General features: G+C 48.7%; 1 protein-coding gene across 1 annotated transcript in view; it reads right to left on the bottom strand.

Moving 5' to 3' along the window:
- Positions 1 to 5,185: 5,185 nt before the first annotated feature.
- LOC130533226 (G patch domain-containing protein 8) overlaps positions 5,186 to 12,880 on the bottom strand; it is a 25,521-nt gene continuing 17,826 nt past the window's right edge. The window contains exons 4-5 of the mRNA XM_057046491.1: positions 10,380 to 10,510; positions 5,186 to 9,775 (exon numbers count right to left, since the gene is read on the bottom strand). Of these exons, the coding sequence (XP_056902471.1) occupies positions 5,944 to 9,775; positions 10,380 to 10,510 (3,963 nt within the window). The 3' untranslated portion in view covers positions 5,186 to 5,943. The remainder of the gene's footprint in view (positions 9,776 to 10,379; positions 10,511 to 12,880) is intronic.

Raw genomic sequence — 12,880 nt, 5'->3', positions numbered from 1 at the left:
CCTCTGTGTCCGCGCATGTGTGTGTGTGTCGTGCTGCTCATCTGCAGTGTGTGATTAATGACTCCAGGGATGAGCGAACATCGAGGGTCAGCCCTTTCTGCTTATTCAGATCCGACCTACTATGAGTGGACGCGAACCCCCGGGCGAGCTTAAAAATCCTTGTCCGTTCTCTCCCCTGCACCGCGGCGTCACCGCTGCGGGAACATTTACGCCTGCTCGTAGCGAGCACTTTTTAAGACAAGGGCGCGTTCAGTCACCGAGAAAGGATGTTCTTGTGTCAGCCTCAACGCAGCGCTGAGAACAACTGAAAGGCCTCCCAAAAAAAGCACAAAAGCACTAAACCTTGGATGAAAATGGAACCGCAGCACAGATTTTCATCTTCTTTCACCTTCTCCCTGCTGCGATGGAGCCTTTGTGCCCTTCAGAACCGCCTCAATTCTTCAGAGCGCAGCTTCAGAAAGATGAAGGAAACATTCGGTTCATTTGTTCGGTTGGCATCGCTCAGATTTTTGGCCCGAACTAAAATTATTAGGATGCTACAAAGTTTGGCGGCAGCTGAAGCCGCTTCAGTGGAGTGAACTAATAGGAAACAACAGTTTATGCGTAGAAAAGCTGCGGCAGCCACCATCATTGTTCTCCATTTTCTTGTACTTAACTGAGAGGAGGGGCACCTAGAGTGGTCTGCTGCCCACCGTCGTACCTCCGGCCTCGGCGTGTAAAAAGCGGTTATTTGAATTACACTTCTGACCTCTACACCAACTATTTCTCCAAAGAAAAACTTCTCTCTTTAAAGCCGGTTTGCTTGAATCCACGGACGCCTCGGCGGTGCCACAATCGAAATGACTCGTCACGATGCTCGGCTTAAACTTCAGCGTCATCTTTGGCGTGTCTGCGTGCCTACAGGCAGGAGGTTGCCGCCATGTCATCAGCAGCTTACGTAACAGCACTCAGTCGTACTCACTAGTGGATACCGAAGGTGTGTACGCACACAAAATCAATCATTACCGCAACGAAAGCTTAATGCCTTCGGCGTGGTAATTTGCAGGCCTATTTCTTTTTTTTATACCTTTTTTCCAAACTATTTGTGGAGACCCCAGCAGCATGTGTTCTGTCTCTAGGCAATCCAGCCCATAATTAGTATTGGTGAGCATGTGTGCGCCTGTATGTGTTTTTTTTAATAATCGACTGTAATGAGATGAGCAGAGAGGAGAATAATCCTGGATTAACAGCTTAAAATGCATGTGTTGCCATAACAAAATCCTGATTGGAATTTATTAATCACCGAAATAAATACACACGCGCATTCGCCGCTCGCGCGTACACACTTCATCATGGCGGCCGCTCAATGTCCACGGGCCCAACAGGAGGGTCGCACAAGCTTTACGTGCTGTTTATCCTCCGTCGGTGCGCGTGCGAAACTTTGTCTTAATTAGAGAGTTAAGCGGGGCGCTCCTCTGAAGGGATTAAGGGAGAAATTCTCTGAATCTGGAGACTTAAGGCTGAAACCAGTTAAACGGAAACAGGAGGAGGAGGCTTGAGAGGCTGCTCCGCCGTCTACACGCGCATTTCCATGTTCATTTTCTGTTAATCGTTCACTTCAAGTCCTGCTCCAAACCTTCCCAAACCACTTCTGTCATGTTTTTAGCAATGGCTGGCGTCTGACAGTCAAGCGTTGTTCTTTACTTTTTATGAACAATCTATAATATTAAGTGACAGATTCAGACGAGCGTCAAATGAGAGGACATGCACGATTCCTCTGACAGGCAGCAGCTGCCGAGTTCCTGCTTTCGGATTACCCAAACTGAATTGGCCACATAGACAGACCGTTATCTGACCCAGAGGTATTCCAGATCGCCGCTGCGAGATGCCGTGAATCACCTGACCTTTATCCTCGGCAGCGAGGCCGTTCCTGTATGGGATGGATTTAAAGGATACAGCACGTCTGACCTGTGACAAAAGCCCTGCGGCTGATGGATTGATGCAAAGTGTAAACGCGGTTCTGCGAGGCTTAATCTAATTGTTTAAACGTGATATGTTTGTATTAACGTAGTCGCATTGGAAAAATGTGTTTTTCCTTAAATTGATGGAACAAAAGGTTAGAGTCCATTTTAGAGTTCAGCGGATTATGGGACACTGCGAAAAGTAGTTTCATTATTCATCTCTGATTTTAGTCAGTAAAGCTATTTTAGACTGTCCTGTCATTGTACGTGGATTAAGTGTGTTCATGCATCCCTGCCTGCGCAGACTGTTGTGTTTTGTGTGTCTGTGTGTGTTTGCATATGTAATAATCTTTGGTGGGAGCATCTGTCTCTCAGAGATAACATATCCAGGGAATTCGCCATGCTGTCTTACAACGGCGCATCGCGTCTCACTGTTGCAGCCTCCTAAATTATACCCCATTACACCTCTGTGTTTATGTATGTGCAGGGAGAGTGAGGGATGCACTGGCAGTGTCATGTCCTTGGGCGACTGTGCCAAGTTTAAGAGTATCACGGAGCCCACTTCCTCCTCCTTAAGCCCTAAATCCATCGCGAAACAGAGTTCTTTCCACATAATAAGCTGTGCAAACAACCCTCTCCTCTCAAAAAAAAGTGAGCTAAGATGGTGAATAGAGTAGAGAATGAAAATAAGAAAGGTAATTTTGTGCAACAAACAGTCTGCCACAGTGACACTGAAGCCACCTCTGTGAATATCCTGTCAAAACAACAGCAGAGCGGTTTTATTGAACTTTCAGGGGATTCGAACGCTTAAAATGTTAATAAATTCGACAGGAGGAGACACCAAGTGACCACTGACGACTGAGATCTATGATTTATTCTTTGGCCCCATGTTCTGCTCAGTCCTCTTTTACAGTATGTAGAAGTCACTTTATGGCCTTAAACTAATCGAGCCAGGAAGAAGATCATGTTTTTATGGCCGAAACCTCCAGCTGGTCCTGGCGGTATTCGGACACTCCCCCGTCTCGAATGGTTCAAACTCAATACCTTGCGTTAATTGCTATTCCTGAAATCTACGTTGAAGCCAGCCCGTGTCACACACACATGCACACACACAACTGCTTTCAATGAATGCCTCCTTTGTGATGTTGGAGAACTTGGCAGTGTAATTCTGCAAAGCCTGCCGCGCCGCTGCTGTACTACGAGCCTCAAACATTTGAAATGTAGGCTGAATAGGGAAAATTTGAGGACAAAATTGTAATGGTGCCTTTTCTTCACAGCGGCAGAAACAGCCGAGGGAGCTGAACGCAGCCCCGATGACCTGGTTGAATCAAAGAGGAGTGTGGCAGGCGAGACCACAAAGAGACGGGGAGGAAAAAAGGGAGCCGGCGAGAGACTGGAAGTGTCTCATTTGTGCAGCATTACAATTTGGGTCGATGGATCGCTTCAGTATCCTCGAGGGGCTCTTTTATTATTCCCCTCCTCAGTGAAATCTATACTTACAATCTAAAAATCAAACGTGGTGCCAATCGGCGCCGAGCTCCCTGTGACCGCTGATGGATTTGACTGAGTGCCAGCTTTAGTTTTTATACCTCATTAATTCACAGGGGCGATTGACTGAGGAAATAGCTTCTTCTGTGTCATAAATCAACTCCGTGACACACAAGCGTGCGTGCAGACACCACACAGACACACACACCACAGGGGACGTCACCCCAGCAGGTGGGGCACGTGATTTCATCAGTCTCTGACAGGAAATTCAGCCATAATGTGATTGCTGATTTTCACGCCACCCCAGTGTGCAATTCCGAAATCACCCAGATGGTGAAATTGGCTCCTCCTCCTGTTTCGCCCTCAAAGTTCTGCAACTTGCACCGAGCCTTTTGTTTCTCGCTGTTCTCAGGTTTTTCCTCCCCTCGCTCTCTCCTCCTGCTGCGTGATTATTTAAGGTGAAATGGAGTTAAAAATGGAGAGGAAAAAACATCACATGGTTCTAAAAAATACTCAATTGGTAACGGAGGGGTTCCACGGTGAAGCAGATCATGCAGTATCTAAATTAAACTCTGGGATGAGAACGAAACAGGCGGGAGTGAGTGTGTGTGTGCGTGCATGTTGGAGAGGTATAGAGATAGAGCGGTTTGATGCCGTAACAGCTGCTAATTATTGCTGCTCTATATTTCACACAGTCTTTTTGATCTCATGTCCTGTGGAGCAAGATAAGGATTTTCTCTTTCTCTCTCTCCCTCACACAGACACAGACACAGACACACACCCACGCACACACACACACAGACACACACATACACATGCTCAGGGGTCAGAAGTAGGAGAAAGAGAAATTGTGCTCTAATTACCAATGACCTATCTTTCCGCAGTACCTCAGGACTGGATGTGTATGTTTTGTGACTTGTTTTTATGTCTCTCTCTCTCTCTCTCTCTCTCTCACACACACACACACACACACACACACACACACACGCACACACACACACACACACATGCTGGGTTGTGATATCAGAGGGCAATCGACATACAAAGACCATCTGGATGTCACTCTGTTCTCTTCTGTGCTCTGTCCCTGCTGGCCGATCAACCGTTTGGCAAGCAGGTTTTATAGCGATCACCAGGCCTCCGTGCATAGCAACAGTTTCCAACCACCCCTGACCTTTGATCAAAGGAAGGCTTAGAAATTCTGCTGTGAAAAAAAAGAAAAGAAAATGTTCTCTTTCAACAGAAATAAAAAAGAGCCATTGAAAATCACGGTGTGCACATGAGACTTAGTTGTCTCATTTGTGATTTTAGCCAAAAAGGGAAATAATATATTATACATAAGAGCATCAGCTGTGGGGAATGATGTGTTCTGCGCTGGTCTGTTGCTTTAGGAGCTGCCTAAAGCTCCTGCAGTGTCATGCAGAGGTTGAGGGGTGTTGTTCATTATTGATGGCAGCTTGACTAACGCTGTCCTCACATTCTCCTCCACCACGGCCGAAGTGGGGCTCCTACCTCCTCCACTGTCATCCTCTTTAACAAGAAACACTCCGTTACATAAGTGAAAGGGTAAACAGCACTTAAAATGAACAAAGGTAGGAAAGCAGTGTGATCTTCACAAAGACTCGACCAAACCGCCACTTAAATGCCTTAAAGGATTGGTAAAGAACACTGGTTGATTGTTTTTGCCCTTTATGTTGCAATGTGCACACAAGATCAACAGCTGTCAAACAGGATGAGAAAAAAAGCATTGCAGCACATATATTTATATTTGGTTTTAATGTACACGTGAGTTCATTCAAGTATTTACATTTACCAGCAACTGATTTGTCAAATGTGGTGGGAAAATGCCATAGTGGTAAAGTTTTTGTATTGTAGTTTGAATGTGGAATAAATAAACACTGCACTTCCAGCCAAGGTTAAGTTGACATTTTATTCTCTTCATTTTTTAAGAATTTATTATAGTCATTCTGTCTTAGAATCTACGAACAAAAGTCTTGTGTCGTTTGTCAGATATTGAAATTGTTTTCCATTGTGTGTGTGTGTGTGTGCGCGTGTGTGTGCGTGCAAACTCTCTAACATTATTTATTGTTTGCTGAAAGTCACAATCTAGAAGATAACCTGCATGAGATGGAGATATGGAGGGGAACGCACTCTCTCTCCAGCCCCCTTTGTCCCTGCTCTCAGGGATACTTCAAAAGCAGCCGGTCAGAAGGACGACAAAAGCTCAGCTTGTCTTTGACGCACAAGTGCACAGCTCGCTTTATTCCCAGCCTGAATGTGGAACGATGGAAAAGGCAAAGGATCAAAGTCTGTTTTCTCCCTTTCTGCTCCAATACAGAGGCTAGCACTGGAAAAAAAGAAATGTGTGTGCGCACGTGTGACAGCATATGCAAGGAAGGACCGAGCCTCGTAAATGCTTCACATCTCTATATTTGAAATCACAGGCGTTCCTCCAGCCCAGAGTCTCTGTCACCAGTGAATGATGCCAGGATAGATTAGCAAACATGGCAGCCAGCTACAGCGCCTTCTGCCGAAACCTCACGGGCCACGCTCTGTCCATGAAAGGCTGCAGCGCGAGCGGCTGCAGGGCCACCGCGGAGAGCGGGCCGACCGGGGTCACGTGAAATGCCGGGGACTGCGGGAGGAGCGGGACGGGGCTGTGGGACAGCAGGATGGAGGGAAACAGCGAGGAGATGGAGAAAGGGGACAGGGGGAGGGGGAGCGGGAGGGAGGGGTGGAGAGGGTGCGGTGGGCGAGGGAGCCGAGCCGGGTGGGGGTGGATGGGGGCGGAGGGCGACGGGGTGGAGGTGGAGGGCGAGGGGGCGGGCACGGAGACGGCTGCGTGTTGGAGAAGGACGTGAGGGAGGCTGCGTAGAGAGGCAGAGGGCGGGAGAGGAGGGAGGCCGGGGTGTCGTAGAGCCAGCGGGTCAGGGAAGTTCTCATGCGGGGGGACATGCGGCAGGGCGGGGGTGGCCTGGAGGTTGTGCCGTGGCTGTGTCTGCACGCTGTGTCTTGAGCGGATTGGCGGCTGTGGAGGATTGTGCAAAGTCCCAGGTGTGTAATGTTCTAAAGTCCCATGGTTCCCTGCTGTCTGCGCTCTGTGCGTGTAGGGGGTCGGTGTCTGTGTGGCCGCACCGTCTCGCATCTGTTCCAGGACCTTCTGCATGTGTTCTCTCGCCTGCTCTTGCAGGAGGCGATATTTGTCCATCTCCTCAGGAGTAAAGCTGATTGGGGGAGCCGTCTGTCCGACGGCCTGTTTGTCACCAGTCCTAATCTCTGACAGGCGGCGACTTGGCGCGCTCCTGGAGTTTGACTCAGTCGGACTGTTGGTGACTTCTTCGGCGTCCCTTCCCACGCCCAGACCTTCGGCTCCGTTCTCCCTCTCCTTCTGCTGACTCTTCCACAGAAGCGCTTTTCTCCTCTCAGCCTTTTTCTGAATTGCAGGTAATTTCCCTATAAGAGGAAGCAGCGACATTCTTGATGATTTCTGTGACCTCGATTTATCGGGCGACAGTCCTGGAGTTCCATGCGCACCGGTTGTCATTACTGGTGTAAGGGCTTCCTGCGGAACTTCACACTGGGTTTCGTGTTCTTTCAGTTGGGGAAGGGTTTGATCACAATAAGGTGTGTGTAGTTCTGGGACAGTGGGCGTATTATAGGATCTGTGGGGGGAAGTCTCTGAGCTGTTGGTAATTCCAGATGAAACAAGACTTTTTTGTTCCTTGCGGCCTTTGAACGAGAGTCCTCGAGTTCCAGATGTTTGTGTGCAGGGACTAACTGCCGCCCCTGAGCAGGTGCTGCTCCGGCTCCAATCCCAGCTCAGCTCAGAGACACCAGTGCTGCTGCAGGGGCTACAGGAGCCGGGGCTGCAGCCTCTCCTGGCCCGTGTCTTGATCACGCACTGCGGGCTGGACGTCTGTCTACTCGTCCACCAGTCGGCACTGAACAAGTGCTTTGATCTTAAATGGACAGTCCTTGCACATTTCCCCACTGAGTCTGGGCTGCCTCTGCTGTCTGCTTGTGTCCTGGAGCCTGACACAGATCTGAGTGTCCTCCCATCTTCCCCACTGTCATTGCTACTCCAGGTCCAGCGGTCCACACTGCACCTGTCCCAGTCTGCATCATCTGTACTGATCTGTCTGCTTCCTCTGCTCCACCTGCCGGGACTGGGGCTGAACCTTGTCATCTGATCCCACTCCTCTGTTTTGTTTCTGGACCTCAACCCTCGAGGACAGCTGCCTCTCATCCAATCCCACTGTTCTGTGTCTGCATTCGGACCCCTGTCTCTGCTACCTGAGGGCCCTCTCCTTTTCCGGCCCCTCTCCGTCTCCTCCCACACTTCCCGATGCCTCAGACTCCTTCGCTTACACTGAATGAACAACCCGTCCCTGTGGAGGACTTTTCTCTTCCTCGGCGGGCTGCAACCACAGCTGTTGTCAGGGTAACAGCAGTCAATGAAACTCCTGGGGTTGCTATGGTGACCTCCTTCCCAAAAAAGCTCTGAGTTACATCCTGATGAGAAGGAGTGTAACGAGATGTGAGACCGCCAGGGAACGGTTGCAGCATGTCTGTCTGGCCTTCCCTCCCTCGTGGTTCTTGTGTCTGCCGTGGGTCCGCTGAGCTGGGAGGAGGCTCTGCGGTGTTCTCCCTGCTCTCTCTCTGCCTCGGACCGGGACTCGCTGCTGTTGCTCCTGTGAGGCCTTCTCTTTCTGACAGAGACAGATATGGGTTCGCCCTCCCATTTCCCCAGGAGACAGCTGGTCACTGTGCTCTTGACCTTTCTCCTGTTCTTCATCTTCCCCCAGCTCTCTGCAGATTCCCCCACCCTCCAGCCGCCCGTAGACACTGTAGAGACAACGCTCCGCACTCTGCGCCTCGCAGACTGGCTCTTATTGGAAGCTTTTTCCTTCTTGCTCTTCTTCTTTCTCAGCTTTTTCTTCTTCACGCTAGCTTTCCCATTTCTGTGTGACGCTCTTGAGACACCCACGCACGGCTGTGGAATGATGGTGGGCTCACACCTACTCTCGCACCTGGACGGGCTGGTGCAGATCGCCGGTACACCGGAGTCCGATTTTGGTCTAATTGTTGTGATGGGTCTCTCACTGATCTCTGTCACACCTGTTAATTGCCCTCCCTGAAGATTCTGGGAGTTTGAACTTGAGCTGTCACCATGAGAACAGTCAGCTGGATGGGAGGAGGCCCTTAAAGAGCTCTCAATGATTGTTGTGCTTCTTCTTTTGTCTAGTGCAGTTTCTGGTGGTGAAAGGGTTTTGTTTAGGCACAGGTGTTCTGTCTCTCTGTCCAGATGTTCCTTTGTCTCTTCGAATTTTTCCTTCCTACTTGATGGCAGGTCTTCTCTGTTATTTTGTTCCAAAAGTGTATGAATGTCTGGTGTTAGAATGATTGGATTTGAGTCTGAGAGAGGAGATAACTGGTGTTGTTCCAGCTGCTGGACACTGTGTGTGAGTCCTTCTGATGGTTGGGGGCTCAACGAAAGAGGGTTATGACTGTAACTGATGCACGGCTGAGTCGTGGTGAACTTTAGCAAACTGGAAGGCCATCTCAGACAGGTAGATCCATCTTTTCCTAACACACACATGTCCTGACTTTCCTCCCCTGCCCTTTCTGATTCCTGCTCTTTCTCTGCCTCCTTATCTGTGTGTTTAGCGTTGATGCCTGGTGCCGTGTTCCATACGGTATCCTGGGATTGTGATTGCCTCAATAGGGAACTGGTGTTGGAATTATGTGACTGTGAAGAATTTTCCCCCATTTCTCCATTTTCAATTACCCCTTTTTCTCTAGGCGTCTCACTCGGGATGGGCACGGCTTCGCCTGATCCAGAGTGGGACCTGAACTTCCCTCCATCCTCGTCTTTTCTCCCCTCCAGCTCTGCGATCTCCCTGCAAATATCTTCCATTATTCCCTTTATCCTCTCTTTCATTTGCTTCCTCTTCTCCCTCTCTTCTTCTTCTTCGAGGTCTGAGAAGAGAGGGGCTGAAGGCTCAAGCCTGGGCCCCCGACGCGAGAAGCAGAAAGACACCCCGAGTCTGCCTCCCACTCTACCCCGGCCAGGGAGAGGAGGCTGGGGGTAGAAGCTCAGACAAGACTCGGGTGCAGTTAAAGAGGCATCTAATTTGGAGGCAGGATGTGTGGGTAGTGTTGACTCTGTGATGGGCGGTCTTTGGGATGTGTTTCCAGGGGGAACTGTTTTTAGACATGGTGGGATTTTGCCAGCATGGTTTGGGTCTCCAGGTTTGTCCTCAGGGCTAAGGTCTCTTTGCTCCGTGTCTGTATCCTGTTGGCGTCTCAAAGCTCTAGCAGAGCACTGAAGAGTCCTCCGTGGAACGCTACAACAGACAACAATAGACTCACTTTAATTTACCTGGAATTCCTACAGAATTCATAAACAAGTGAAATTATGCCGTTTGAGGCAATAATCTTTATTGAGCAATGGTTGGAAGTAGCCAAACACGTTCCTGCACAAAGAAAGATAGCAGTGATGTGACACTGGGGGTCATAATAATGCTGCTCAGCTACCTTTGTTTGATTAAATTAAACACACATAAACACGCTTAATTGCAGCGGGAGTAGATGCAATCAAACTGTTACCATGCTCTATCTTGATTACTTAGTGCTGTTGTTCCTCTGGGAATTTTAAGCATTCCACTTTCTAAACTCATCTCATTGAAAAGGAAAAAGCTTTTTCACTGCTGCTGAATTTCGTCACGACCCCCCAGCTCCACATCCTACCCGCCTAGTGTCAGCTCATATGTGTCCGTGTGTTATATTTACTTCACCTGTAGCCTATCTAGGACAACCAAGCGCACGCACAACTGCGGATGCATCCATCACATCTAAGATATGTTGACTGGATGTGATGCACTCTAACCCCTCTGGACTCCTGCCCTGGTCTCCTTACACACAGGTGCACAGTTTTCCACACACACACACCTCTGAATATCCTGTTGCAGCTGTGCAAGCTGGTGCAGGCGTCTGAGAGCTTTCTCCTGTTTGCGCTGGTCCTTCCACGATTTGGAGGCCACGTTGCGAGCAAACTCCCTGTGTTTGAGTTCCTTCAGCCTCTGTGGGAAATAGAAGGGATGGAAATGCAGGGGAGGACAAGAAGAGGAAATGAGAGAGACGTGAAATTACAAAAAGGGAGATGAGAGATGGGGCTTAGTTTTAGGAAGCTGTTTGTAGGCAGCTGTCTTAAAAACCCACACACATATCAGTTGGCAGCAGTTGCAGATGGCCCGCTTCAAAGCTCGCGGCCAATCAGCTCCATTCAGCCTGGAGAAAAGTGTCTTTTCAACAGCACGCAGCTTGAGACAAAAACACAAGCCGAGTGTTGAATAGCAGATTACAGGCAGAGCTGAGATCGTCGAGGCAAATCATTTTCTGCAATCACAGTGAAGGTCCCAACAGCTAAGTTCTGAGACACGCCTCTGTCGTCATAGCTCAGCTAACTTGCAACTTGTGTGAATTCTCGCCCACGTAAAATAGAAGCAGAACACTCATTTCACTGGTGACCACATTGTGTTGCTCTCCACCACTTCACAATGGCTGTTTGAGGGTGAAAACTGGGTTTTAAGCTCAAGCTTAGGCCCGAGTTCAGGTTAAGCTGAGGGTCAGTTGTGATGTTAGAGGTAGGGTTTAGGCTCGGGAAAATGTCAATATCAATAACGGGGTTAGGGTTTCTGTGTGTTTGCGTGGGTGCGAGTGTGTGTGCCAGATTTGCATGTGTGTTTTTGTGAAAACTGTGTCTATAGCCATAGGTATGCCAGTCCTCTCCGGGAAACAATGATTCATGCTTCTCTCCCTGGTTTCCTTTTTTGATACACTTTAATCCCATCTTTTATCCATGCTCAGCAGGTGTGTGTACGTGCGTGCGAGATGTCCACGTATGTGTGCTTGTGCGTCTCTGAGGGCTTCGGGGGATGGACTGCATATATATAGGTAGCTGCAGTATTATCCCTCCTCTCTCCTCTTTCATTCTCTCCCACGTTCCATTATTTTGCCCACTGTGCAAATCGGGGCTCATAAAAGTGTTTTCAGTTTATCTTATATATTTTCGGACCTATCCTGCAATTTAAAATGCTGCAGGATCACATCGCTTCTACTTTTCAAATGTGCTATGCCATTATCCACCTGTGCTGTAACATATCACACGCAGGCAGACACCAGATCAGCCCCTCAGACATCAGATGTATTTATACGTTCACTCACGTTCACGCCGAGATCTAATGCTGGAGCTGACAGTCGTCAGGTTAATCTCCGCTGAGCTTACACAATCGGGTGTCTTTTTACATTATCGCTCGGCGTTTAACATCCCGCTGTCAGCCCACCGGAGACCATGTAAGTGTGTGCCAAACGGGGAAGCGCGCACGAGGATCTGCACGACATACATGTCTCAGCGCTCTGCCTTGTGTTGCCTGTGTGGAGGGACTGACAACCGGAGCATTGACATTAGATTTAAAGGGCAAATAAACTCAAGCCAATGCCAAAGTGTAGGACAAACGCGTGTTTTTGTTTTTGCTGGTGGAGGGGTATGTGCACGTGTAGCGCGCTGTGCATTAAGAAGATTTCAGACTGATACTTGAAGGCCTATGACGAATAATCATCTGCACAGATGTGCATACATCAGAAACTGTCTTCTGACGCCGCACGCTGAGCTGCGTGTCAGTCAAAGATGGATTCCTCCTTTTCCCTGCTGCATCTGCGCTGCTCTCTCTTAAAAACAGGTCTGACTGCAGGCAAACCTGTCGCTATATTTAGCAAACGGAGGTTTACGGAACAAAGAAAGTAGCTCTGTTTCCCCGTTTGAAAAAAACAAAAAACCTCGCTTTTGTATTCAATAGGTGACATCATTGCCCCAACTGTGGGTCTTGCTGCTCAACCTGGCAATCTAACGTGCGCTGTGAAGCCCAGTCCCTCCGTCAAAGCCTTGATCAATACCCAGTTAGACATGTTAAGGAGGGCGTAAACAGAGGCCACTATGCTATATTATTCCCATTCAAAAAGGCTGCCAGACCCATCATTGTTGTAGGCTAAAATGTCACGCTAATGACTCGACTTTGCTTTTATTTAAAACTTTGAAAGTGGCCTTGAAAAAAGGGAAATAAATAAAACTGTGGCATACGTGCATTTGTCCCTGAATCAATGACAAGGAGAGGAGACAGCAAACACAATCAGCTTTCGTTCTAAAGCCAATACTCCTGCAGGGCGGCTCTTTCTGCCGGAATTTTTATCTGCTGTCTGTAGAGTGGCAAAGTAGGCAGCCGTGCTTGCAGTGTACGTGTAGTAGCGCGTGTGTGTGTTTGTCTTCATACTATGCCGGTGGCTCCTGTCAGCTCAGCACCTCATGCAGCTCATTTCATGTGCCCGCTGCTGGATAAAACCGAGCATTAATGTAAGTCTGGACTTGCCTCAATTCATTTTCAAAGTACAATGAC

This window comes from Takifugu flavidus, chromosome 10, assembly GCF_003711565.1.
Source record: "Takifugu flavidus isolate HTHZ2018 chromosome 10, ASM371156v2, whole genome shotgun sequence".
Taxonomy (NCBI): domain Eukaryota; kingdom Metazoa; phylum Chordata; class Actinopteri; order Tetraodontiformes; family Tetraodontidae; genus Takifugu; species Takifugu flavidus.
Note: the sequence above shows the minus strand (reverse complement) of the source record. Positions and strands in the feature narration are given on the sequence as shown.